Here is a 27703-nt window from a genome sequence, read left to right as displayed (position 1 = left end):
GCCACCCTCAGCACCCTCGCCACCCTCCCGTGCTCATTGGTGCCCAAAGTCAGGAGGGGGCCGAGGTAGCAGGGACCTGGCATGTCAGCGCCACCCTGAGGATGCACACACCTAGCCAGGTTGTGACAGCACCCAAGCTCAGTCACAACTTTGCTCCAAACCAGAGCAGGCACTTCCAGGCCTGCAGGGGCAGGGGACTTCCCAGGCCCCCAAGAGCACAGGGATGCCTGGATCTGGAGCTGCGGCTGGGCAGCTGCAGCTGCACCCAGGAGCACAAGCTCCTGCCCTGCCAACATGGTAAGGCAGGGCTCCTGCTGGGATCACCTACTGCCGGCCCCTGCCAGCCCTGCGGAGCATGCAGCCCCCAGCCATGCTTCCCTTGCTGCAGCTGGTGTCCTCACAGCAGCTGCTCAAGGAGGGCCACCACCATCAACATGTCTGGAGATACAGGTTGGGAAGCTATTAGTATCGTTCTAAAAATAGCCATTTCACCCATAGAAATGGATAAGATCATTAAGGGGATCGTGTACAAGATGACAACAGATAGACAATAGCATTTAGGAGCTGGAAGAGTTCTAATACTGAAAAATAGTCAAAATGGAAAATAAGAACAGAGAATCAATTCTAGAACCCAAGGAGAAACTTTAAAGCATGCTGGAGAGTGATAAAGTGAAAGATCACATCCATTTACAAATATTCAAACAAAACTGTATTTGGTTTTTTTCTATATGATAAAAAAACCGCCAAATTAATAAAATAATCAAACTACCAACCAACCTCAGTAAATAACATCAAAATTACATGAGAGCTGGCAAGAATTTTAGTTGCCAGATAGCATTTATTTAAGTACAAAATTCCACCAGGTGATATAGCACATGCAGACCCCTACCCTCTGAGAACTTACAAACGAAAAGTGAAAAGCCCCTTGGTTCATTTTGAGTCAGAACAATAAGGAAATTATGAAATCTGAGGTGTGCAGGTTTACTTAAAAGTGATAATGGTTTACATTAACTGTGGCCCACACAGGGTCTCTCTAATCCAATGAAAACAGGACAATTCCTGAAAATAAGGACTAATCAATGGCCAAGTGTTTCTTCACTATGGGCAAAAATGTGATTTTTTTTCATCTGGGCTTTAAGAGCTATAAAGAAAACACATGGCTGGGTGCATGCCTATAGTCCTAGCTATTTGGGAAGCTGAGGCAGGAGGATTCCTTGATCCCAGGAGTTGGAGGTCAGCCAACTCTAAACAAACAAAAACATCATTCTGACAAATGACCTTATGTAGGATCTCACTCTTGCTATTTTCTTAGTGTCAAACACAAGAGGAACCAGGAACTCTTTCTGGCATTTCTACTAATTACTATGTTTACTAAAGATATCTCTTTGGGCACATATGCAGCAAGCAGTCATTTAATAAATGCCTTCTGATAACCAGAATGTAGCTGCTCATGGCTCTTTAAGTATCATATCCAGAACATGAAGGGTTTGGAGAGAAGTTGCATAATGGACTTGCCCCTTTCCTCAATGGGCAGGTAATGTATACAAAAGAACCCATACCCAAATTATAGAATTTTTATTTTCCAATACTATACAAAAAATAGACTGTGTATATCTTAACAGATCCAGAAACAGTCCAAATTAAATGTGGTTTTTTCTATTTCAAGTTATTCTAAGTTGCTAAGGTGATAATCCAGTTTTGAACTCTACTCTCTTCCACTGATTACTTGGCTCTCGTAAGCATAAGAATTCTTGCTCTATTTCCCACAAACTCCATAAATTGACATTTCTTTTTTTAAGAAGGGGATATTTTCTTCTACACTTGAGTCCTTACATCTGTGAGATTTCTTAAGTATCTGAGATTTCACACTCTTGCTATTTTCTTAGTGTCAAACACAAGAGGAACCAGGAACTCTTTCTGGCATTTCTACTAATTGCTGTTTCTCATTCCTTAAATATCTGTGAATTCATAATATTGAATCTGCCACAAAAACCACTTTGAATATTTCTAAATTCATGTTTTTTTCTAAATCCATCCTCTTTTTAATACTTCCTTTAAGGGGCAGAGTACTTTACAGTAGATTAATTTTTTATTTTTTAGATTAAGTATAGGTAGATGCCCAGAAAAGTGATTCTCCAATATTTTCTTTCACAGCCATCCCCAATACCCACCTTCATCCACTCACCCGACTTCCCACCCCAATTTCTATCACTTTTCCCTTTTTGGGCAGAAAAGAGACTTGAGGGTATTTCACTCAACTAAAGAAATTGCCACTTTACTCCATTTTGCCTTGTTGAAAAGTTAGTAGCAGGGCAGGATGCTCAAGAAACAATGTGATCAAAAGAATATGTTTGAATTTAAAAAAGCAGACTAGCTGGTAGAAAAAATAATTTAACAGTTATGTTCAGTAAGCACAATTATTTCTATAGAAAGACAAACTTCTACAGATCCACTCCTCTGAGACACTGCTTCAACAGCCTGTTCCTTAAAGCCCTTATTTAGTATATGTTAATATGATACCATTAAGCAATAATTTAAGGATGGTAAAAAAAAAAAAAAAATCTTTTTTTTTTTTTTTTTTTTTTTTTAGCATAGACTCCAGTTGATTCTGTAATACAACAAGCTGTTTCCAGACCACTGGTCTCATAATAAATATTGAGATCTATACTACTGATAGACAGAATTTATTAAGCTTTTCACATGTGATAGCACATAGTTTTAATTGCATCCAAGTACTAACAAAAGCTCTAGCAATCAAGAATGGCAGCATGTTATTTTATAACAATCAACACTTGTGGCTTTTAAAATTTGGTTTTCATAAGATAATTTATACTGAAGTAAATCTAGCCATGCTTTTAAAAAATGCTTTAGATCACTCCAAGCTTGGCAATTAACATTTGGCATAAACAATAAAACAATCACAACTTAATAAATAACAAATACAACATTGTAGGCCATAAACATATACAGTATAAGGAAAAGGTGGTAGTGTTGAGTAAGTAGTTATTAGAATACCTTGGCCTTTATGCAAATATGTCTAGAGACTTTGGTTCACTCAGCCCTGACACTCAGTTTTCAAATTAGGGGACAGGTTCTACAGTATCATTTTACAATTTCCAACACATTGAAAACAAGTAGAAAATGATGAGTTGATTTTTATTAATAAATTACATCCTCAAGAGTTATCAGCAACCCCTCAGTATAAAAAATTTTCAAGTTATATTAGTCATATAACTTGGTGTGCTTATTTTAAATAGTGCTAAATGGATTAAATGAAGACAACAATGGTTCTCCTAATGTGATTGATATTGTCATTTTCACAAGCTTCTAGATCTAAACTTTCAGGCTTTTGAAGTGAACATTGATGACAGTGTTCATAGTTCAGCCTACTAATCATACAGTATGCTTGATTCAGAATGTTATTTTGTAGAAATTAAAATTTTAACCTGGTGAAAAATAAGTTGATATAAGTGGTATAATAAACAATACACTGAAATGTTTACTGTCATAAACGGTGATAAATAAGGATGTAGGAGGTTCCACTCAAGTCACCTAGAAGTTTGATTACATATTGTTACTTACAAAACTATAATAAATTGGATGCACAGCTGTTTACTTCAGTCTGGTATCTTCAACCAAAATATGTACCTTATACCAAAACAGTGCTTATTCCAAAATATTTTTTGTAGCTGGTAGTTCTTCCCTTGGAGGTAAAGAAAATATACCCAAACTTTTAATTACCAGGATTCAGATTATTTAAGAGAACAATTTTAGTTAAGAATCAAATATACAGAGATTCAAAGAGGGGGAAAAAAAGGAAATATTATAGAAGACAAAGGTCAAACTGGCATTCCAGATCTGGAGCAATTTTGTAAAGTAAGAAAACAACTATGACAATCTGTAGCTTCTTAGATCATTCTAGTGAATGTCCCCAGGTACTATAGGTGTTTTTATAATGGTGTTTCCTAAATAAAGGAACATAAATGTACACTAAAGGGTGTTTCCCAGGAATAGAGTTGAAGATATTTTCATTTGTTTAACCCACAAACTATTTGGTCAAAGGAATATGTAAAGCTAAATAAAAGCACATCTGGTAGAAATTCATGGCAATGCATGTTGACAAGATGTGCTTGGACCTCGCTTGCAGCATCTGGCAGTGGGTAGCAGAACAAAGGTAGGAATCTCACAGGCTCTCCTGTGTCTGTTCTGGAAGAGGCTCCGTGGTGGTGGCACTAGCATTTGCAGCCGAATTCAAGACTTCTCCAAAATCACCACCAGCAGGCTTGGTTCCCCCTACTTTAGACTTCAAAAAAAGTTCAAAAAAGGGAAAGACATTATGAAACATAAAACTAGCTGATTCTGCATAAAGTAACTCTAATTTACTTTCAAGAGCAAATACATCAGGAACCTTATAGCTCAGTGATTATTATATATGTATGGAATTTAGTATTGTTGTAATGTTCAGTGTGGTTTTATAGTAAAACTCATGCATTCTCCCTTGCTGAAATATTCAGACTGGTAAACTCTACCCCTCCTCTTTCCCCCTGCTCCTTGTTCTTCACAGGGAAGTGTGTCTAGAGAACTTTGTAAGGCCTACTACTCTAAAGTACCTAGTGACCTGTCTTTACACTTGCGTAACATTTTGTATTGCACCGAATTGCTCACTTAGCTACACTAAGTCAAGAAATATTGAATACAACATGGGAAAGAAATACTTATTTTCTTTTTCTCAGTTACAGTATAAGCTTTCTAACTCTTTACTACTTAAAGTGTGGTTCAAGGACCACAGAGTCAACATTACCTCGGAGCTTATTAGAAATGCAGGGTCTCAGATACCCTTTCTACCCCACTCAACTCTAGCTACAGAATTGAAATCAACACTTGAACAAGATCCCTGAGTCGTTCATGTGCACATTATAGTTTGTGAAGCACTACTACAATCTATCTGGCCTGAAATTTTGCCAATAAGCATTTATTTCAATATATCTGCCTTGCATTTGTATAATACTTTTTCAAAACCCTTACACATAACATGTCACTTCATCCTTTTGAATGCTAATCTGTACATGCTCTCTCACTGTTACACTGTCCAACAGGACAGCTAACATTAAGACAACAGTCAGTAACCATGGATGCAAGAAGCTCATAGTGGGTTTGAACTTGACCTTGCTCTTAGCTCAATCTTAATTGAGTGGTCAGAGACCCCTTATTTTCACTCTCATTCTTTTTGGTCTGCCATCCAAAATTGTTTGGGAAATGTGAATAATGTGTGTTCATCAAATCTCCTTGCAGTTTAACATGTCTAAAACTGAACTCCTTCCCCCCACAACTAGCCCCTTCTCTATTCTTTTTTAAGACTTTATATGGCAGTAGCACCTACCTAGCTGCCCCAGCCTGACACCTGGAGTTGTCCTTGATTCTTATCCAACTTGGTCTACATCCAATCAATCTTTTTTTTTCCTGTCATTTCTCACTTCTAAATAGCTCTAGACTTGGTCCCACTGCACTAACTTAGTTCACTCTCCACTCTCCCTCATCTTTGGCTTGAAGTACAACTCCATCCTTCCAACTAATCTGTCCAATTGTTCTCCCCTTTGATGTGCAGGGCAGCCAGTGATCTTTCTAACAGTCACAAAAGAATGCACCACTTGGGTTGTTTAAAACCCTTCAATGGCTTCCCATTGCCCCAAGTTCAAACTCTGCAATGTGGCCTATCCATCTCTCTAGCTTCACCTCCTGCTCGATATCCTACAGCACAGTGAAGTTCTTGGTGGTCCTCAAAAGGGCCCCCAAACTTCAAACATTCCCTTCAACCTAAAATCCTCTATTTACATTACTGAACCCTCTAAGAGGTCTTCTCTGACCTTCCCTTCCACCAAGCCAGGTGAACTTTCTGCTACTTGTCCTCATCGTACCCTCAACTTTTCATGTCAGAACCCTTACCTCACTTGAGTTTCATTGGCCATTTAATTGTCTAGACATCTTGCAGAAGGAGTCCATGTCTCTCTCTTGCTCACTGTGGTAACTCTGGTGCCTAATACTCATTGCCTGGCACATGGCAAATGCTCAGTAATCACAGATGAATGAATCAGCCCCAAATCTAAATGGACCTCATGTTTAATTAAATTAAATGTAATTTAACAAAAGCATATCCCCAGCATATAATTTTACAGCTTCCTTGGGATACTTAGGATATCTGTTTAATACACTATGTTTTTTTGTTTGTTTTTTTTTTTTTTTGAGACAGGGTCTGGCTCTGTCACCCAGGCTGGAGTGCAGTGGCATAATGACAGCTCACTGCAACCTCTGCCTCCCGGGGATCAAGTGATCTTCCTACCTCAGCCTCCAAAGTAGGTGGGACTACAGGTGTATGCCATCACATCGGCTAATTTTTCTATCGTTTTTGGCAGAGACAGGGTTTTGCCATGTTTCCCGGGCTGGTCTCAAATTCCTGGACTCAAGTGATCTGCCTGCCTTGGCCTCACAAAGTGCTGGAATTACAGGTGTGAGCCACTGTGTCCAGCCAACACACTGTATGTTTTTAAATTACATTTTTTAATCTGAATGGTGCCTAGTCATATTTTAAAGCAGATTTCATTATAATTTATAGAATCTAAATATATTCAGGAGAGTATATAGTGAATGACCTGGAAGTTTCTCCTCATGTCCAATGTCAAAAACACATAAGATTCCTGGTTTCAAATTTGCCATTTCAAAAATTAACACTTGGGGCAGATTTCAAGGAGAGGCTATAACAGTCCTAACAATATTGAGAACTGATTTTTAGTAATCCTTGACTTCCTGCAACTACAGTTTGCTTTCAGATATATGATTTGGCACTAAGAAAAATAAAGCAGGTCTCTTGAAATGACATAGAAGAATGACTCTTACATATATTTTTACTCATCAGATGCATATTGAGCAACATGCCAAGAACTGTTCTAAGCCTTTGAGAAGTATCAGCGACCAAAAAGAACAGGTCCCTGCATTTATCGCTCACAAAGCATCCTGCTAGTGAGGGCTGAATGAATAAGTTGTAGGACTGTGGGTGTACAGTGTAACTCCTCTTCTGAAAAAACATTCATATGTCTGCATACAAACAGAAAAGGTGTGTACTAATGTTTGTATGTACAAGAAAAAAACGATCTGAAGGGGTGGGGTGGTAGGGGGTGATAGCATTAGGAGAAATACCTAAGGTAGATGATGGGTTGATGGGTGCAGCAAACCACCATGGCATGTGTATACCTATGTATCAAACCTGCATGTTCTGCACATGTATCCCAGAACTTAAAGTATAATAAAAATAAATAAATAAAAAAGATCCAGATCGCTGTAGAGTGTTTTATTTCAATAAATGTACCCTGCTTTTAAAGATGCATTTCGTGACTCAAAGTTCTCAAAGACTAAACTGAATATTAGTTTTTAAACTGACTGATATAAAAACATTTAAGATACTAGTTTTACTCCTTAAAATATATCCCATATAATTATCAGAGTTAGGAAGTAATGAAAATATGGGTTTTATACAAACTCTGTAGAGAGGGTCGAGGAGTAGACAGGAACTAGACAACTTTTGAGGTTGCTTGTGATCCTAAGAGTTGATGATTTCACAGCTTTGAATATAATCTCAAAGATAATATAATTTACAAATCAATAAAGCTCATTATTATAGGCAAATGTTCACCTCCACTGAAATCAAAGAAATCAAAAAATAAAAACTGAATCATAAATGATCATCATGGCATCATTATAATAATAAAAATGTCCAACAACTGAGGACTGAACAAATAATATCCATTATAAGGTAATATAGGCCAGGCACAGTGGCTCACGCCTGTAATCCCAGCACTTTGGGAGGCCGAGGTGGGTGGATCACAAGGTCAGGAGATTGAGACCATCCTGGCTAACACAGTGAAACCCCGTCTCTACTGAAAATACAAAAAATTAGCCTGGTGTGGTGGCACACGCCTGTAGTACCAGCTACTCAGGAGGCTGAGGCAGGAAAATCGCTTGAACCCAGGAGGTGGAGGTTGCAGTGAGCCGAGATCACACCACTGCACTCCAGCCTGGGTAACAGCGAGACTCCCTCTCAAAAAAAAAAAAAAAAAAGTAATATACAAGCAGCCATTGCACATAACATTGAAAGAGAATACCAACTGATACAGGAAAATGATTATGATGTATGGCTACTTCTTTTTTAAAAGCATAACAGCGTAACAGTACATACATATATCACTGTCTGAGTGGTAGGACCAATGTTTTGTTTTCTTTCTTGTGCTTCCTATATTCTTGTTAATTGTTGACAAGAAAGTTATATTAAATTTTGTCCACCTACAAAGGTACTTGAAATGAATAAAGCAAAAAGCAGCACAAATTTCTAAAATGCCATTGCTTTGTAAATTGTCCATTTCCTTTCAGTAGTGGCATGCTGCCATGCTACAGCATACACTAAAAAGATCCTGAGTACATAACACCTTAAATGTCCACTAGTAACATAAGGAGTAAAGTTCTTTACATTCTTTAGATATTTTTAGAAAGAAATATTAATGTCAATGATTTTCCCACACCAAATAATTAAGACACCGGGCAATGTATCAAAAACACCCTGTTCATCTCTCTACTTGCCTTTAAGTTTTCGACCTTTTCTTCAAATGATTTAAAAGTTGGGGAGTTTCTATGGAGAGAAAAGAAAAACAAATAGTAAATACAAATACTGAAAAAAAAATCCAACTAGTTTGAAAATATCATTGATTATATTCCTCTTCAACATTATTCTCAATTGGCAAAAGAACAGATATAATTATCTGTATCATATATGTGCAGACACATACAAGTATTTATAATGTAAGATTCTCAATTTCTGATCTCATATTTTTAAGAGTATGCATTTGATTCCACGAATAGGGCCAGTCTCAGACATAAGTAATATAGATATGGTCAAGTATGTGTGTGAGGAGAGGGAACGAAGCCAGGTAAAATAGCAATTCTGTCACTTCCCCAACCAACTTGTCATGGTACAAGAAAATGCCACCATTAGATCAGTTTAATTTTGGTTACGGTACTATGCTCTAAAATCCCCATTTTGATTCACATCTTCCCTGACAGAATTTCTACATGAACATACATCACCCAAGTGAGACAAGCTTATGAGGTTCAATATCAGGGAGCAGCATAATAGACAGGGAAAGCAGGGACCAAAAAGAAGGGGGAGAAGCATAGAAAAGGCTTTGCCTACTTCACAACGCTGTCCCAAAGGATGAGGAGAGCACGCTGAGCCCACAGGACATTCATTCATCCATGTTACATTCACATCTATCCATATTAATGAAGGAGGATCACAGCACCTTTGTCTCTCACAAAGGCGCTTTGGACAGAGGGTTTCCAATGCTGTTATCCTATCCAACTGACCTTGAATATCCTTCCTACTACCAAGATGAAAAATGCAAAGAAGGGAAAAGGGGTTTCTTCCTTCCCACGGTGGTGATGGCAGGACAGTTAAGCCAACAGCTCTCAAAGTGTGGGCCCCAGACCAGCTGCTGCTGCAGCTATCGGGAAGTCATGCACAATGCCAATTTTCAGGTCCCACCCCAACTCTACAGGATCAGAGGCTCTAGAGGTGGGGCCCAGCAAGCAGGGGTTTCACAAGCATTCCAAGTGATTTTGATGGACACTGAAGTTTAAGCCAAGCACAGATTGTTAAAAATCCTCTACCTCTCTAGAGAGGTTAGGTGAGGTAATATCACTTGCAAGTGCTAATGAAAGCAGATACTATAATTAAATCATAGTTGGCTTCAAATGTCACAGTGGGACGAGGGAAGTGAAAATGGGAAGGATGTAGAAAAGGAGCGTGTAACTAAAGCAAATGCAGACGGAGGTAGCAGGACAAGAGAAGGTTTGTTAACAAGCAGTGCTCACTTTGTGAAGTAAACAGATTTCAGACAGGAAACAAAGGTTTTACAAAATAAAATAGAAATAACTTTTAAAAAACAAAATCAAAACATTTAACGGATCTCTTGCACCCATCCCAACATTAGAGGACGTGTAGCTGAAAACTGATAGAGTGGTTAAACACACAGCTTGTTTCAAGGGGAATTCTAGTTCCCTAATTCAGAACAGTTCAAGTTAAACATCTAATTAAAGAAAAATAAAGCATAAGACCAACTACATTTCATAAAAATATACTTTACCTCATAGCAGGCATGCTAATTGAATGCTGAATGGAACGTATACTAAGAGGCAGCATTAAAAAGAGATAGAAATAAGGTTAGTATAGTGGTGCTTCAACATTATTAAAAGCTGACAAAACTTAGCTTCCCAGGAGCTTTATTCTTTTGGCGCCATGAAGAATTACCTACTTTTTGAGGTGGAGGGGATCGAAGTTATTCCAACATAATTTACTTTTATTCAGGAGCCAATTAATTCCCAGGAGTTACTAGAGCTAACAATACCACCTTGCATTTTATAGCACTTTGAAAACTAAAGTGCTTTCACCTAGAGCTGTAAGGCATATAGGAGTTAAATGAGTTACCCTAGGTCACAGCAGAATCAAGAATAGAACTTGGGTCTTCTAATTCAATGTTTATCGCCTCCCCTCAAAAATGAAGCATGCACACACACACACACACACACACATACACATATACACATACAAGCAAGGACAGGGAAGCACCCCTAGTAAGTCAAGGGGTAACTGCCCACTCAAGGACAATGCAGTTCACTGACCACCTAGGTTCAAGGTTATCTACTCTTAGCCATCTCCCATAGAGACCACCTCACGAGATAAGAGTGCCTTCATTCCTAGGCTCGTAAAATGACTGTATTCTGCTAATATTGTTACTATGCTTATAATAGTTTGACCACTGGCATGACTTTGGTAAATAAACTTTCCTTTGGGTAAAGTGTGTAGGTTCAAGGTATTAATTCTCAGTTATATTTAAATATTTTGTGTGCTTATGATTTCCTTTTCTTAAAGACTCGTTTGTTACAAATGGTAACATGTCTTCAATGTAGCTCCTCAAATCTAACTTTGCATTAATATCTGATAACATGGAAAATGATTGTGATATATGGATATATGTCAAATATGCTGGGAATCTGTGTAATCAAGATTATCAATGAAATATTTAAGCATCTCTGTACTCAATGTCTTACATAACAGGAAAAGATACATGTAACTCATCATTCTCTCTATCCTACAATGCTGGTCAATACCTACGGTATAAGACTATAATAATCTATTCTGGGAGGAATTTGATAAATTTCCCACCTGGATCTATCAAAGACTGTTGGTCCCAGTCTCTAAATTTACAACACCAGAACTCTAAGTGCCACCTGTTCTTCCTCAGACCCTTCTGCTGAAGCTGCCTGGAATAGTCACATTGCCACAAACCACCTTCTACCATAACTGATATGGTAAGTGGATCAGTGAAGCACCACCCACCACCGCTAACCTCCCAGTGGCCTACAAACTGTTTGGAATGTATGAAAAATGAAGGAGTGAAGACAATTAAGACTCTTATCCTAGTATATTGTAATTAGGACACTAAGCTTCTGGACACTTAGATGTTGAAGAAGATCTGGCGGGACCAGGTGAAAGCTGACAGAACGCTGAGGAAACCAGTTCCCAAAGAAAGAATCAAACACAAGCACAGAGAGAGGTAGAGCAAATGAGATCAGGAGAGGTGATCATGCAGGGAATCCGGCAGGACAGGAGGGGAATAGGTTTCTTGGTTTCTATAATAGAAGCTACTTCAATTTCCCAGTTGATGGAGCTGGTTTGGGTGGAGCCTGGCCTTGCTTCCTTTTCTCTTCTTGAATTACAAAAAAACTTTGTATTTGTGCAACACATTCTTCTTTTTAGGTAAGCTAAAAGTTACACAGCTTTCTGTTCCTAATAATCAAAACTCTTCATTAGGACATTCATTTTGGCAGAAATCGCTGAAAAAGAAGGTGAGTAATGGCCAAATATGTGATAAATTCCTTGTCTAGGGGACCCACACATTGAATTTAATAGTATCAACAAAATGAGGAAACAGGTGGATAAGTGCACATTTCAAAATTTCACAGCTAATTCTAGTCACTGTCCCTAAGAACCCATGTAAAATATCACTTCCTCCAGCAGTGGATCGGTCAGGCTCTATACCACTTTACCCAGCACATACCTACTAAATATGTTTCAGTGGTAATATATAAGGAAAGGCAAGGAAGTGGTTAGACTAAGTGTTTATTTTGTGAAAAAAATCACTACAGTGAATTTGGTATTGAGCACTTTTCTGTATGCATTACGTCACCTTGAAGATAAATATACAGAATAAAATCAGTTAATAGAGTGAAAGACAAGGTCTCTCTGCTTTTACAGTAGCTATTTTAGTAGGAAGAACAGGAGCACACATTAGCTTCAATTCTATCTGGTTGCTGGATCCTCCCCATAATCCATAGTTAGATGGAATTCAATTTTGTTAATAATTAGTCGTAATCTAACTATAGGGTGGCTGTTCTTTCATTTCTGGCTTCTCTATAGCAAGTTACACAAAGCTTCAACTTGCTCATCATTTTCAGTTTCATTCAAGCTTAAATGTAATATGGAAACCTTCAAAAGCAAAATGTCATGTTGCTGCAGGACCAGAATCATCTCTAATAGATAGGTTGTAAGAATCAGTTACCACCTATAAGGCACATTTTATTAAAAATGTTGTATCTTATTTGTAACCCTCAAATACATTAATCTGTAATCAAACTAGGAATGCAAACCCGGGCTCCTCAAAACACTGAAAAAAAAATCAGGATAGTCTGATTCTCAGTAAGTACTTTTCAATCTCATACTGCATTTACTCTTATTTGAAAAGTCATTTTTTAAAAAACAGCTGAATTGATTTTTTTAAAAGAATTCCTTGTTTCTAACAGTTATCGGATCCTTTCATCCTTAATAATAATAATATTTGGCCGGGCGCGGTGGCTCACGCCTATAATCCCAGCACTTTGGGAGGCCGAGGCGGGCGGATCACGAGGTCAGAAGATCGAGACCATCCCGGCTAATCCGGTGAAACCCCGTCTCTACTAAAAAATACAAAAAAAAAACTAGCCGGGCGAGGTGGCGGGCGCCTGTAGTCCCAGATACTCGGGAGGCTGAGGCAGGAGAATGGCGTAAACTCGGGAGGCGGAGCTTGCAGTGAGCTGAGATCCGGCCACTGCACTCAAGTGCGGGCGACAGAGCAAGACTCCGTCTCAAAAAAAAAAAAACAAAAACTAATAATAATAATAATAACAATAATATCAGGGGAGGGGGCAGAGGGAGGAAAAGGAAGGAAGTCGCAGCACAGGAAGGAGGAGAAGGAACAGTTAATGGCTAACATGTTGGAATGCTTACTATGTACCACGTATGCTTTTCACAGCTATCGATGTAATATTATTCCACTTTGCCCTCACACAATCTCTTGATGTTGTGGTCACAGCGGCTATTGTTCAAAGTGCTGGACAGTGCCCAGAGGGGCATTGTCTTAAACTACCTTTACTCTGGGAAGGCCCAGGAGGACAGTGCAGGCTCCGGGACTAGGCGTGCTTGGTTCCAGTCCTGGTGATCAGCCACTTACACCTGCTGGGCAACCTTGGGGAAGTCACTTAATCTCCCTATGGCTCAGTTTCCTCATCTAAAATATCAAAACAACAATAGTACCTACTTCTGAGGTATTGTTGTCTCACTGGGCTTATAAATGTTCATTGTTATTATAACACGTGACTTTAATTGAAACACGAATTAACATCTACTGTATATTATACTTTCACATATGGATAGAAAATATGCAAACAGGAGGGGAAATATAAGCACATCACCTTGAAGCTTTCAAATTTCAGCATTATTTTGGTTTTCAGCTCCACCCCTATAGTCTACAGCAATGCCTGGCACATAGTTATCACTCAATAAATACTTCTGAGTGAAAGAATGAATGAATAAGTGAATAAACAATTTTGATAACTAAAATTGGGAATATGAGCATGAAACACAGAAAAGTTCATTAAAGTGTTTCAAATTCTAATCAAAAGATATTCTTTTTCTGACACAAGGAAAGAGATCATTTCTCTTCCCATTAAGTGGTGGAAATTTTCAGCAAAAGGGAATTGTCTAGCAAGACTTTAACGAGCCCAAAACAAATAAATATCTACAGGGGTACATGAAGAAACACACATTTAAAAAGGAGAAATTTTCTTTGGAAATAAAGGCAAAATTAATTAGCACTTCCTCTTAAATATACCAAAAATATTAGACAAATGTGTCTACTGAATATTACAGTATGCTTTTAATAACACCAAATTTTTATGTTTAACCCTGGCACTGACTGAAATGAGAAGGTTCTTTTAAAGTTTCCCTCAAAATGCTAATGGCATGAGTCAATACTTTCATATAGGCATAGAAAATATGCAAATGGGAGGGGAAATATAGTCATACCACCTGAGGGAAAAGCGGGCTGCTTCAGGACCACATCCTCCTAGGCCTCACTACCACCACCACCCCTCATTCTCAGGACATCAAAAGCAGCTCGCTCTGTTTCCTTATACATCTCCCTCCCCACAAAAAAGGCATAAGGCAAATATCTAAATCCCAAGTGCTGATTTATCAACTATGTAAAATAAAAACTGTTGCTGAGTCTAATACATTCAGGTTGGCAAAACTGGTGCATTTTCTCCTTCTATATCCATAATTACATTAGGGAGTAAAATCACTGGTATAAGTTTGCCAGGTAAAATGGACCTAAAACAAACAGTGAGTGGGATTAAGGATTAACCAACTATTTCATAGCACTTAGCAAAAGGAGCCTACTGCATCCATCTCTGTGGGAGAAAAGGACTTATTGCTGGGATTGTAACACTCAAAATCTACAGCCTAAGCTCTCTTTCCTTGGATAGTTCTTGAGGGAATGTGGCCAATATTTGCCTCTGTGATTCACATAATCTAAAAGATGCAGGTTTTTTTTAATGTATGTGAACACATTAAATCAGAACACAATCACTTCTTGGCCTTGGAATTATTTTTTTAAATGCTTTTACCTAACCTTTGATTTGTAAGAATTACAAAGTGTAACTTTCAAAAGATAATCTCATTTCTCTCATTTCCAAATTTTAATCAAAAGCCTTACTTTAACCCCCACATACTGATGGGCAATTAAATATTCATAAAAACTTAATATTTATTAAAAACAAGACTGAAAATGGTACAGCATAATCTCAGTATTTTTTAAATAAAATGGACAAAGTGACTGTAAAATGAGCTAGAAAAGAGTTGCAAAACGTAATTTGTTGCTGATGAATTAATAAGACAGCACACACTGAGCCATATCTAGGTATGGCTTTAAGGCATAGAAAGGTATTCTTTAAAGGTATAGAAAAGTCTATACCTGAAACATCATCCTCAATAACCCTTACTTTTATATCTTATATTGATGTTTGCATCACATCTACCATTTTATAACCAGTACTGATGAGGGTCTTCCATTCTTAACTTATCCCAAGTCCCCACTTTTCCCCTACTCCACTCTAAGATTTTAAGCTTGATTCTAATAAAAGCCATGTCTTCTTTACGGTTATGCCCATGGGACCTGTCCGCAGTAGACACTCTCATGTCAGCAGAATGGGTGACATATTCAGTTACTTAGAGCACTTTTTAACTGAATGCCAATGATGCACAATCATCTATCATTGGTTACTTGACTTTTTAGCATAATTTTAGCTTTAAATAGTTCAACATTTAGAGTTTATATATCCCTATAATTTACTCTGACTTCCAGGGCTAAGTGTCACCGAGACAGAAGCTATAAGCACCTGTTTGCTTACTTAAAAAGGCAAGTAGCTAGACTACCATGAGTGATTGCTTAAGAAAATAATCTGCATCAATAGGAACAGAGATGAAGACTACTATATTATCCTTCCTGCTTACACCCTAAAGACTTTCCTCCACCTTAGATGCCTCCAACAACTAATTAGATAATCATAGAGTCTGCCTGGGAAAGACAGAGGTTTGCTCAGCATCACAAAGTCTGTTTCTATAAGGCATGGTTTGAGCTAACATCTTTTTAATGTGCTTTTATTAGCTTAATATACTTTTTCCTTTTTCGAACCATGAAGTTGCCTTGTGTACATAGAGAATATAACAAGTGTAAAGAAATAATAAAATCGTAAAAACTATAAGCTAGTAAAACAAGTATTAAAAAGTACAGAGTAATGGTAGATTTTACCTTGTGTATATTTTACCACAATTAAAAAAAAAAAAAAAAAGTAGAGTAACCAATAGAAGATGGAAGACTAACATCAGGAGGCAGTACATATGCAGTCTATTACAATTGCATAATGAAACCCAGGTGAAGAATTCCAACATCCTTACAAAAGTACCAAAGAAACAAAAGCATCAAAAACAAACAAAGTCAGACATTAAAAGGGAGGAATTTTGCATGCCACGGTAAAGCTGCTTCTTTTTACCAAAGAAAAAAGTAAAAAAGAAATGTCAAAATCATTTCCATATCCATTGAACCACAGTGTCAAATACTTCTTTTAATTTATCAATTACCCATGGTATACAAGAAACCCTCCCTTGAAATTAGGAATGCACTAGAGAAAAAGATACTCCAAATGGAAGAAAATTATGTACTGGACAAACACGATCATCCAACATAGCATAGTAATCTAATCTCAGCACGCTTTTCTTATACAACTGCTAGACTGCAGTGATGGTTCAAACTCTCCTTACCTAAAGGAATGTGAAAAGGCTTGCAATCTGTAAGAAGCCAGAGTAAGCATTAAAAAAGAAAGAAGTTCTGATAAATCTAAAACAATTAAATAACCTAAGTTTTAAAATGTACAATGTTTTCCCTGGGCTCTAAACTGCTACCCAATTCAGTCAGCATAGAAAAAATGAACACCTAATAGATATATACATAATTGTCAAGAGAATTCAAGAAAGCTATATTTATTACATTATGCTTAGACGATGACAGTCCAAATATAATGAGTGAGGAATTTAGTTATTTTGTATAAAGTATAACACATAAATTGACCAAACCTATTCAACCAAGAAATTCTGGTTGTAAGATACACTTTCCCCACAAATGCAAAACACAAAGCCATGCAATCTGAGCATTTTTTTAAAAACATAAATCTTGCATGCCAACAGAAGCACAGCTGACTTAAACCACATTTGTCATTTTCATCACTATCCTAATCCACATGAGTGAAGGGGGGACACAAAAGCACTGTGAAGTGGTTTTATCAAAATGGCAAGGAAAATTCTGCAGACTAATCTAAAGTACAAATGCAAAAAAAAAAAAAACAAAAAAAACAAAAAAGCAACAACTCAAAATCAAGATTTTGGCCTAAGCATGAACACAGTTACAGCTTACTGGTTAGAATAAATCAGTGCACAAATGAACATGTTATAATCACACCATGGTATAAAATGTCACATACAGAACATGAAGCCAAGTTTGAATTGAAGCGTGCACTTCAATGCTCCTGTTGTCATCCCTAGTAACACACCCGGCTCTGCCCACAATCACAAATTTGCAACCAAAGACATACTTACCCAGCATGATCATGAAGAACTAAAAAGACACAGAAGTTCACAAACAGAACTTTTCAACAACCTTAAATGATCATCAGATGATCATTTGATGTCAGAATGTTAGGCCTAGAAGACCTTAGGTGAGTCTTCCAGGTACCGGTTTGAAGGAGTGCCCTCCCTCACTCTAACAGGAGTAGCTAGCATCAACTACAGCCAAGGTCAGGAAACAGATGCAACAACAATAACATTTTAATTTGCGTCAGCTACTTAATGAGCAAGGAAAAACAAGGACATACTTTACGTCTTCCAGCTTTTTGGTGATGACCGAGCCAACAGACGAAAAAGCAGCTGAGGCCTTCTGTCCAGCCTGGGACAAGGTTTCAGATGTCTTCTTGTAACTATATTAAATTATAAACACAGAGAGCAAAGAAGGGTCAGCTGATCTTTTCTAATATCAATTGTTTCAAGTGCAGTGGTCACCACCTGCTGGAGAACTCTCAAAAAGAGAAAACATTTTTCAGAACTTCTAAAATCCTTCATAACCAGCAGGGCAGCATCACCGCATCTTCGTATGTTCAACCCTAAGCTCAGGCACAATCTTCTGCAGTGCCCTAGTGCAGCCAGAAAGACAGAGGCCTACAAAGACAGGGCCAAAGAAGTCACGGTAAGGGCTAAAAATAATCATAAAACAAAGATGAAAATAAGCAAGGGCCTGAAAGAACTCACACCTCTTGTTCTTTTCCAAAATCTAAACAAATTTTGAATTATTCCACATAATCTAAACAAAACAAAAATGAAATCAAATTCCTCAGATGCCTTTGTCAACTTGATTTCCTAAAAAAGGGCCGGAAGCAATTAGTTGTTGGCATAAGTAGGACTCATTTGTATGTTATTATCCAAATACATTTTATGGGCATACTTTTTAAAAAATTTTGCATGTCTTTAGAGCTACCAAATAAGAACTTCATGGACTTTCAACAAAGTATGTAAAATATGCAATGCTTCAAATTATTCTAGTTTGGTATCTGCTATCACGCAAAGGCATAATTTGCCACCTCCTTCCCAGCTACCTGGAGTTTAGAGAAGGGAAAAGCAAAAACAAAAAAACGATGACAACAACAACAAAAAACAAATAAAATAATATCGTACCTCACCAAAACAATTCCCACATTATGGGAAAGAATGCTCAGGCATTTTTACTTACCCTGTCAAGATCAAATACCAATAAAAAACATGGTTTATGGTAATACTGTTGAAAAAAAAGTTTCCTGTATGTTTTCCCACTGCCAACTTAGATGGGTAGAAAATGGACCAAAAGATTGGGGACTCAAGTACTGTCATGTTAAATACAGTTGGCCTCACTTCTGAGAGTTAAATTGTAAAACAACTACGCTCACCAGCTCTGCAGATGGCTCTCAATACAGAAGACAGAGCAGTTCGGATTCTGCTGCTAGAAGCTTGCTCCTCCTTGTGCCGGGAAACAAAACTGCATTATGATAATGCTATATCATAGTATATGTGGTCAAAAAGACAAAAAGCTTAAGGGATTGACCTCTGCCAAGAGCATATATCTGAGACTATGACCTGAGGATCTTATGATACATACAGAGCAAGGTTAAAAAATAAATTAATAATAATAATAAAGACTGGCTCCAGACCTGAGTTTGAATCCCCATCCACACTTTGAGAGGTTTGTGACCCGAAAACTTAATTTGTCTGAGCCTGTTTCCTTATCCAGGGTTATCCTGCCACCCATTCTTACTGGGTTATTCTGAGGACTAAAGGACACAATGTACATATTTGTGACAAGTCAATACATAACACTTATGGGACTTGAATTTTATTTCTCCAGCTGGCTAGCTTTCTTTCTGTTCCTTAGAATAAATGGTCTGGAAAAATCTAAGTTACGAAAAAGGCAGGTACACTTTAAAATCAGAAAAAAAAAGTATGCCGTGTCGTCCAAAGAAAAGCTGCTGAAGCATCCTCATCCTCTTTTTCTTCCCCTCCCCAGACAAAAGGCACGACAGTGTCCTTTACATTCCCAAGGACAGTGTATGATCAAGGGAACATACGCAGATGTTGCTGTCACGTCTTGCCACCCTTTGGCAATGTTCTGTTTTAGTTCCTGTAGAGAATTGATTCCAAGTTTCCGCTTGATCTCTGCTAGATGCTTCTCTTTTGCTGCTAACACTTGAGACAGAGTCTGGATTTCTTCTTCTACCTATGAGGAAGGGGTTAGGGTAGGAATATAGCAAAAGTCGTTCAGTAAGTTAAGATTATTAGCACAGAACTATATTGAAAATTCCAGTCATTAAACATTTTTTTGATCATTTATCTTTCTCTCTAAAAACAATGTATAATGTTGGTGAGTAAACTGGTTATTTGCTGATCTCTACTGTAGAGCTTCTCTCTCCTCCTCCATGGAAGCTCTTTATAATCCCATCTTAAGTTGTTTTGGGCCTTCTCCTCTCTCCCTATACTCCTTACTCAGCTATCTCATGTAAGTTTAGGACTCAAATTTCTACACACATAATACTTGATAAAGTACTCTAACATCCACTCTCCCGACCTGTGGGTCTGCCTTTCCAGCCTAGACATTTCTATTTGAAAGCCTACAAAACTTGTATTTGTATACTAAATCAAAATAATCTTCATCCCCTACCAAAACACATATAACCAAGCCAAACCCAAATCCAACCTCCTTGCATATTTGATGAGCATATATACTGGATACATATACTCAGTCCCCGTGTCTGGCAAAGTCATGGCCATAATAAACCAAACTGCCTCCTCTTGAGAGCCCTGCGGTAGTTTCGTGTGAACCCCTTGATGCTGACTGCCCAGACTTGGCTAGGTGGTTAGAGGTGGGCCCTGACCCACTGAGAGCCACCCATCAAAAGCCAGTGGATGAGCCCGGTGTGAAAAGAGGTGCTCAACTATTCAATCGCTCTCACTCAGGAATCTAGTTTGAGAAGTAAGATGACATTATGAGTAGAAGCTGAAAAGACTTGAAGAAGCCTTGAGGTAATAGGTAGGCCACAGTGAGATTATGAAAGGTATGGAAAGCTTAAATATGACTGAGGAAGCTAAAACTGTAAGCAGGAGCTATGAAGAAAAGGAAAAAATGGACAGAAAAGAACAAAAGGCTAATCCAGGAAAACAGAGAAAAGGGTGGACTCTATTTCAGAAACAGGGAAAGGGGCAGACAGTCTATTTCAGAGAAAAAGAGACACCATGTGGAAGAGACTTTAGGTCCCAGGAAACTGAAAAACTAGCCCCCTAAAGTATATCCATTAACATTCAAGACCCTCAGAGAAATGCGTCTCCTGGCTTGTTGCAAAGCCATACTCTCTAGCCCTGACCTGCATGGTATTTCTGTGATTTCAAAGACAACATGCCCCTTTAAAAATTATAACATAGAGTCAGTCAAATCTTTTCACAGATGATTAAATCTTTAGAGAACATGAAACAAAGAAAATTAGTGCAACGGAGAAAAGGATAAATCAAATGTGATGCAGCTACCAAGAAAGAAAAAAAAAAAAAAGGAAGAAGAAGAACCTACAATATCACTCTGAGACAAGATTAACTGGAATGGAGGTCCCTCAGAATAAATAAATAATCCCCTGTGCTTGTCAGAGTCACAAGTACTGGACCCAGTTTTGTAAGTCACATTTTAAGATATACATTGACAAAGTGGAATATGAGAAGAAAAGGACAAAAAAAGAGGAAAGAATAAAGTTCAAAATTAAGTAAATTAAATAATTTGCCCAAAGTCATCAAACAAATAATGTAGGAACCAGAATTTCTATCTAGGTTTTCTGAATGCACGTCTGTTTACTGGCTGAATTCTCATGTACACTCTCTTAAGCTTCCCAATTCCTCTGTCTCTACTTCATACTCCAAATCTTCACACACTTCTAAGAATAGACTTAAATGGTAAGTTTCCCACCCCTTAGCCTTCTCTGAGGTACTCATTTCCTCTAATGAAAGCTGCAAAGACAAACCACTGTAAATCTTTCTGAACAATGCACAACACAGTATATTCCCCATCTTTGTTGGGTACCTTGTGCTGCTAACACACCTAGCCCAGCACATCACGGCTGCGATTTCTTAATTCAACATATACATGTAAAATAGAGTGACCTTAAAAGCATAAAGAGCATGATTAAGAATCTCTGATGTGTCTATCACTATATGCAAAGATCAACTCAAAATGGGCTAAGGACCCAAAACCATAAAACTACTAGAAGAAAACATAGGAGAAACACTTGAGGGCATTGGTCTAAACAAAGATTTTATAGCTAAGACCTCAGAAACACAGGCAACGAAAACAAAAATAGATAAATGGGACTAAATTAAAGGAAATCATCAACAGAGTGAAGAGACAACCTGTAGAATGGGAGAAAATTTTTGCAAACTATTCATCTGACAAGGGACTAATATCCAAAATATATAAGGAACTCAATCCAACAGCAAAACAAACAAGCAATTCCATTTAAAAAGGGGCAAAGGATCTAAATAGACATTTCTCAGAAGAGACATATAAATGGCCAACAAATAAATTAAAAATGTTCAACATCACTAATCATCAGGGAAATGCAAATCAAAATCAAAATGAGATATCACTTCACACCTATTATTATGTCTGTTATCAAAAAAACAAAAAATAACAGATGCTGGCAAGGATCCAGAGAAAAGGAAACTCTTATACACTGTTGGTGGGAATATAAATTAGTATAGCCACTATGAAAAACAGTATGGAGGTTTCTCAGAAAAACTAAAAATAGAAATACCATATAATCCAGCAATCCCACTACTGGGTATTTATCCAAAGGAAAGGAAATCAGTATATCAAAGGGATACCTTCACCCCCATGTTTATTGCAGCACTATTTACAATACCCAAGTGTCCATCAACAGGTGAATGGATAAAGAAAATGTGGTATACACAATGGAATACACTTCTGCCATAAAAAAGAATGAAATCCTGTCATTTGAAGCAACATGGATGAGCCTAGAGAATAATACATTAAGCAGAATAAAGTAGGCACAGAAAGATAAATACTGTATGTTCTTACTCACATGTGGAAGCCAAGAAAAAAATTTGAACCCATCTAAGTAGAGAGTAAAATTGTGGGTGTTAGAGGTTGGGAAAGGGAGGATGCCGAGAGGTTGTGCTTCAAACGATGCTATTGTGAAAGTAAAAGACAACCAACAGAATGGGAAAAATATTGGCAAATTACATATCTAATAACAGTCTAGTATCCATAACATATAAAGAAACTTACAACTCAATAAGAAGACAACCCAATTAGAAAATGGGCAAAGGACTTAAATAGACATTTCTCCCAAGACATACAAATGACCAATAAGCACATGAAAAGATGCTTAACACCATTCATTAGTAATTTGAGAAATGCAAATCAAAACCACAAGGAGACACCACTTCATACCCATTAGGATGGTTACATTTAAAAAAAAAAGACATTAATAAGTGTTGGCAAGGATGTGCAGAAATTGGAACCCTCAGACACAGCTGGTGAGAATGTAAAATGAAGTTTGACAGCAACGCAGTTTAAGAGTTCCTCAAAAAGTTAAACATAGAGCTACCATATGACCCAGCAACTCCACTCCTAGGTATATATAACCAAGAGAATTGAAAACACATCCAGCCTGGGTGCAATGGCTCACGGCTGTAATCCCAGCATATTGGGAGGCCAAGGTGGACAGATCACTTGAGGTCAGGGGTTTTAGACTAGCCTGGCTAACATGGTGAAACCCCATACTACTAAAACACAAAAATTAGCCAGGCATGGTGGTGGTGCACCTATAATCCCAGCTACTCAGGAGGCTGATGGAGGAGAATCACTTGAACCCGTGAGGCAGAGGTTGCAGTGAGCTGAGATCACGCTACTACACTCCAGCCTGGGCAACAGAGCAAGACTCTGTCTCAAAAAACAAACAAACAACAATAAAAAAAAAAATACATCCATACAAAAAGCCGTATACAACTGCTTACAGTGGCATTATTCATAACAGTCCTAAAGTTCAGCCACTGTGGAACGCAATTTGGATACTTCTCAAATAACTTAATACAGAGCTACCATTCCCATTGGGAATGGGATCCCTGGCAGCAATCCCATTACTGGGTATAGAAATTGTTCTACCAAAAAGACACCTGCACTCATATGTTTATTGCATCACTATTCACAATAGCAAAGACATGAAATCAACCCAGGTGCCCATTGTCCAATGTGGTACATACACATCATGAAATACTATGCCGCCCTTTCTAAAAAGTACAAAATCATGTCCTTTGCTGCAACATGGATACAGCTAGAGGCCATCTTCCTAATCAGATTAACACAGAAAGGGAAAACCAACTACCACATGTTCTGACTTATAAGTGGGAGCTAAATATTGGGTACACACAGACACAAAGATGTGAACACTAAACACTGGGGATTCCAGAGGTGGAGAGGGAGAGTTGGGGGAAAGAGTTGAAAAACTATGTTCACTACTTGGGCAACAGGATCATTAGAAGCCCAAACCTCAACATCATGAGGCATTAACATGTAACAAACCTGCACATGTACCCCTTGAATCTAAAATTTTTAATAAAAAATTTAAGTTTAAAAATGTTTTAAAGGGGACTATAAAGAAAATGAAAAGGAAAATCCACAGAATGGGAGAAAATATTTACAAATCATACAGCTGGTAATTTCGTTTGTTAAATAAAGACTATGTTTCCTCTTCCATCAATCATGATAATAACACCTGCCCCATAAGACTGTTGTAATAATTAATGAAATAATGCATGTAAAGAGCTCAGCTTAACACCTCCCACACAGCCTGTAGTCTGTAGACATTAGGTGCTATCACTATTATTTTTATTTTGTTGATAATAAAACAATACTGAGAACTGCCAAGGATTTGAAAAAAAAAAATGCTCTTTCAAAACATTGTAAGAAATATTCTGTAATAAAAAAAAAAAGAAATATTCTGGATAGCGTTTTGACCATGTTGCTATATACTCTTAAAAACCATTAGACCCAGGCATAATGCTTCTTCCAGGACTTTATCCTAAAGCACTAATTAAAGAAGTGCATAAAGGCTTACATGAAGATATTTACATCAAACTATTATTCATAATAGCAAAAAATGGAAACAATCCAAATGTTTATAAATAATATAAATTAAAAATGAGCTTGCGGGAATTCAAAATGGACTATGAAGCAATTTAAAATGAGGTTGCAGAAGAGTATATTGGCATAAAAATGTTTTTGAAAATCAGTTAAATGGGAAAAGGTTATCTGTATTCTAATGCCCTCTACAAATATAAAAATATATGGCCAGGCATGGCAGCCCATGCCTGTAATCCCAGTACTTTGGGAGGCCAAGACAGATGGATCGCCTGAGGTCAGAAGTTCGAGACCAGCCTGGCCTACATGACAAAACCCCATCTCTACTAAAAATACAAAAATTAGCGGGGCATGGTAGCATGTGCCTATAGTCCCAGCTACTCAGGAGGCTGAGGCAGGAGAATCACTTGAGCCTGGGAGGCAGAGGTTGCAGTGAGCCAAGATCATGCCACCACACTCCAGCCTGGGCAACAACAAAGAGAAACTCTGTCTCAAAAAAAAAAAAAAACAACAAAAAAAAAAACAGTTTATCACCCATCTGCCTTATCCATTCTATCCCACTCTTTATAAAACTTTGGGTAAATAAAATGAGTAGTACAAACAGACAGAAGAGCAAAGAGATAGACTTGAACAATACCGTACATCAACTAGACCTAACACATATATGTACAGAACAACTCACCCCAAAATAGAAAATACACTCTTCTCAAATGCACATGGAACATTCTCCAGGACAGAGTATATGTTAGGCAACAAAACAAGTCTTTATAGACTTAAAGTCATACAAAGCACCTTCTCCAACCATCACCATGAAACTGGAAATCAAAAACAAAAGGAAAACCAGAAAATTCACAACTATGTAAAAATCAAACCACACACTTTTAAACTACCAATGGGCCAAAAAAGAAGTCACAAAAGAAATTAGAAAACACTTTGAAATGAAGGAAAACAAAAACAACATATTAAAACTTATGGGATGCAGTTGAAGCACTGTCAGTAAGAAATATATAGCTGTAAATGCCTACATAAAAAAAAAAAAAAAACTCAATAACCTAACTCTACACCTTAAGGAATTGGAGAAAAATTTTAAAAATAGTAAGCTACACCCAAAACTAAGAGAAGGAAGGGAATAATAAGGAAGAGATTAGATATTAGAGTGAAGATAAATAAAACAGACAAAAGGAAACAATAGAGAGAATGAATAAAAGCAAAAGTTCATTCTTTAAAAAGATCAACAATGCATTCAGGGTTAAAAAAAAAGAGAAAAAAGAAAACAAAAAGACGGCCAGGGGCAGTGGCTCATACCGGTAATCCCAGCACTTTGGGAGGCCAAGGAGGTCGGATCACCTGAGGGGAGGAGTTGGAGACCAGTCTGACCAACACACTGAAACCCCGTCTCTATTAAAAATACAAAAATCAGCTGGGAGTGGTGGCGCGTGCCTGTAATCCCAGTTCTTCGGGAGGCTGAGGCAGGAGAATCACTTGAACCTGGGAGTCAGAGGTTGCAGTGAGCCGAGATTGCACCATTGCACTCCAGCCTGGGCAACAGAGTGAGGCTCCATCTCGAAACAAAAAAAAGAAGTTCGAGACCAGCCTGGCCAACATGGTAAAACCTCATCTCTGCTAAAAATACAAAAATTAGTCGAGCGTGATGGTGCATGCCTGTAGTCCCAGATACTGGGGAGGCTGAGACACGAGAATTGCTTGAACCCTGGAGTCAGAGGCTGCAGTGTGCCAAGATTGCTGCTACTGCACTCCAGCCACCTTGGCGACAGAGCAAGACTCCATCTCAAAAAAGGAACGGAAGGGAACAGAAGAAAAAGATGAGCAAACTTGACAAACCTATAGCTAGACTGACAGAAAAAAAGAGAGAAGACATAAATAACTAGAATCAAATGAAAGTGGGGACATTAATACTAACTTTACAGAAACAGAAAGGACTATAAAAGAATATTATAAGCAATTGTACACCAACATACTAGACAGTCTAGAGTAAATGCACAAATTCATAGAAATATATAAATGATCAAACTGACCCAACAAAATAGAGAAAATCTGAACAGGTAAAGAGATTGACCCAGTATCAAAATTCTCCCAAAGAAAAGTCTAAAAGTAGATAGCTTCAATGGTTAATTCTACCAAACACTTAAAGAATGGACAAACCTTTTCAAACTCTTCTAAAAAACAGAAGATGGCAGAACACTTTCCAACTCATCGTAAGAGGCCAGCATTACCCTATTTACCAAGGCCAGGGAAAGACATCACAAGAAAACAGCAGCCCATATCTCTTATGAATATCCAGAAGCATATCAAAAGGATTATAAAACATGACCAAGTGGAATATATCCTAGGAATGCAATGATTATTCAACACACGAATATCAATCACTGTCATATACCACATTAATATAATAATAAAGGGAAAAAAATACAATCATTTCAATATGTGAAGAAAAAGCATTTCATAAAAATCCAGTACTCTTTCCTGGAAAAAAAAAAAACACTAAAACTAGGAATAAAAGAGAACTTCCTCAACGCAAGTCCATTTGTGAAAAAATGACAGCTAATATCATACTTATGGTCAAAGACTGAAAGCTTTCCCCCTCAGATAAGAGAAAAAGACAGGGATATCCATTTTTACCATTTTTACACAATATTGTAGTGAAGAGGTTTAGCCAAAGCAGTTAGATAGGAAAAATAAATCAAAGGCATTCAAATTGGAAAAGAAAAGTAAAACTGTGTTTAATCATAGATGACATGATTTCATATACAGAAAGTCCTAAAGAATCACAAAAAAGGCCAGGCACAGTGGCTCATGCCTGTAATCCCAGCACTTTGGGAGGCCAAGGCAGGCGGATCACCTGAAGTCGGGAGTTCACAACCAGCCTGACCAACATGGAGAAACCCCATCTCTACTAAAAATACAAAATTAGCCGAGCATGGTGGCACATTCCTGTAATCCCAGCTGCTTGGGAGGCTGAGGCAGGAGAATTACTTGAACCCGGGAGGCAGAGGTTG

The 27703-nt window shown here is 37.8% G+C and overlaps 1 protein-coding gene across 4 annotated transcripts in view; it reads right to left on the bottom strand.

Moving 5' to 3' along the window:
- Window positions 1-1560: 1560 nt before the first annotated feature.
- Window positions 1561-27703, bottom strand: part of TPD52 (tumor protein D52) — a 44960-nt gene continuing 18817 nt past the window's right edge. The window contains exons 3-8 of one of the 4 annotated variants that reach the window (XM_011937143.1): window positions 19618-19766; window positions 17842-17943; window positions 16736-16762; window positions 10188-10229; window positions 8626-8674; window positions 1561-4303 (exon numbers count right to left, since the gene is read on the bottom strand). In XM_011937143.1, the coding sequence (XP_011792533.1) occupies window positions 4184-4303; window positions 8626-8674; window positions 10188-10229; window positions 16736-16762; window positions 17842-17943; window positions 19618-19766 (489 nt within the window). In that variant the 3' untranslated portion in view covers window positions 1561-4183. The remainder of the gene's footprint in view (window positions 4304-8625; window positions 8675-10187; window positions 10230-16735; window positions 16763-17841; window positions 17944-19617; window positions 19767-27703) is intronic. The other 3 variants (XM_011937145.1, XM_011937144.1, XM_011937146.1) reach the window with 3 other exon arrangements.

This window comes from Colobus angolensis, unplaced genomic scaffold (genome assembly GCF_000951035.1).
Source record: "Colobus angolensis palliatus isolate OR3802 unplaced genomic scaffold, Cang.pa_1.0 Scaffold16, whole genome shotgun sequence".
Taxonomy (NCBI): Eukaryota; Metazoa; Chordata; class Mammalia; order Primates; family Cercopithecidae; genus Colobus; species Colobus angolensis.
This window is presented reverse-complemented; position numbering and strand designations above follow the sequence as displayed.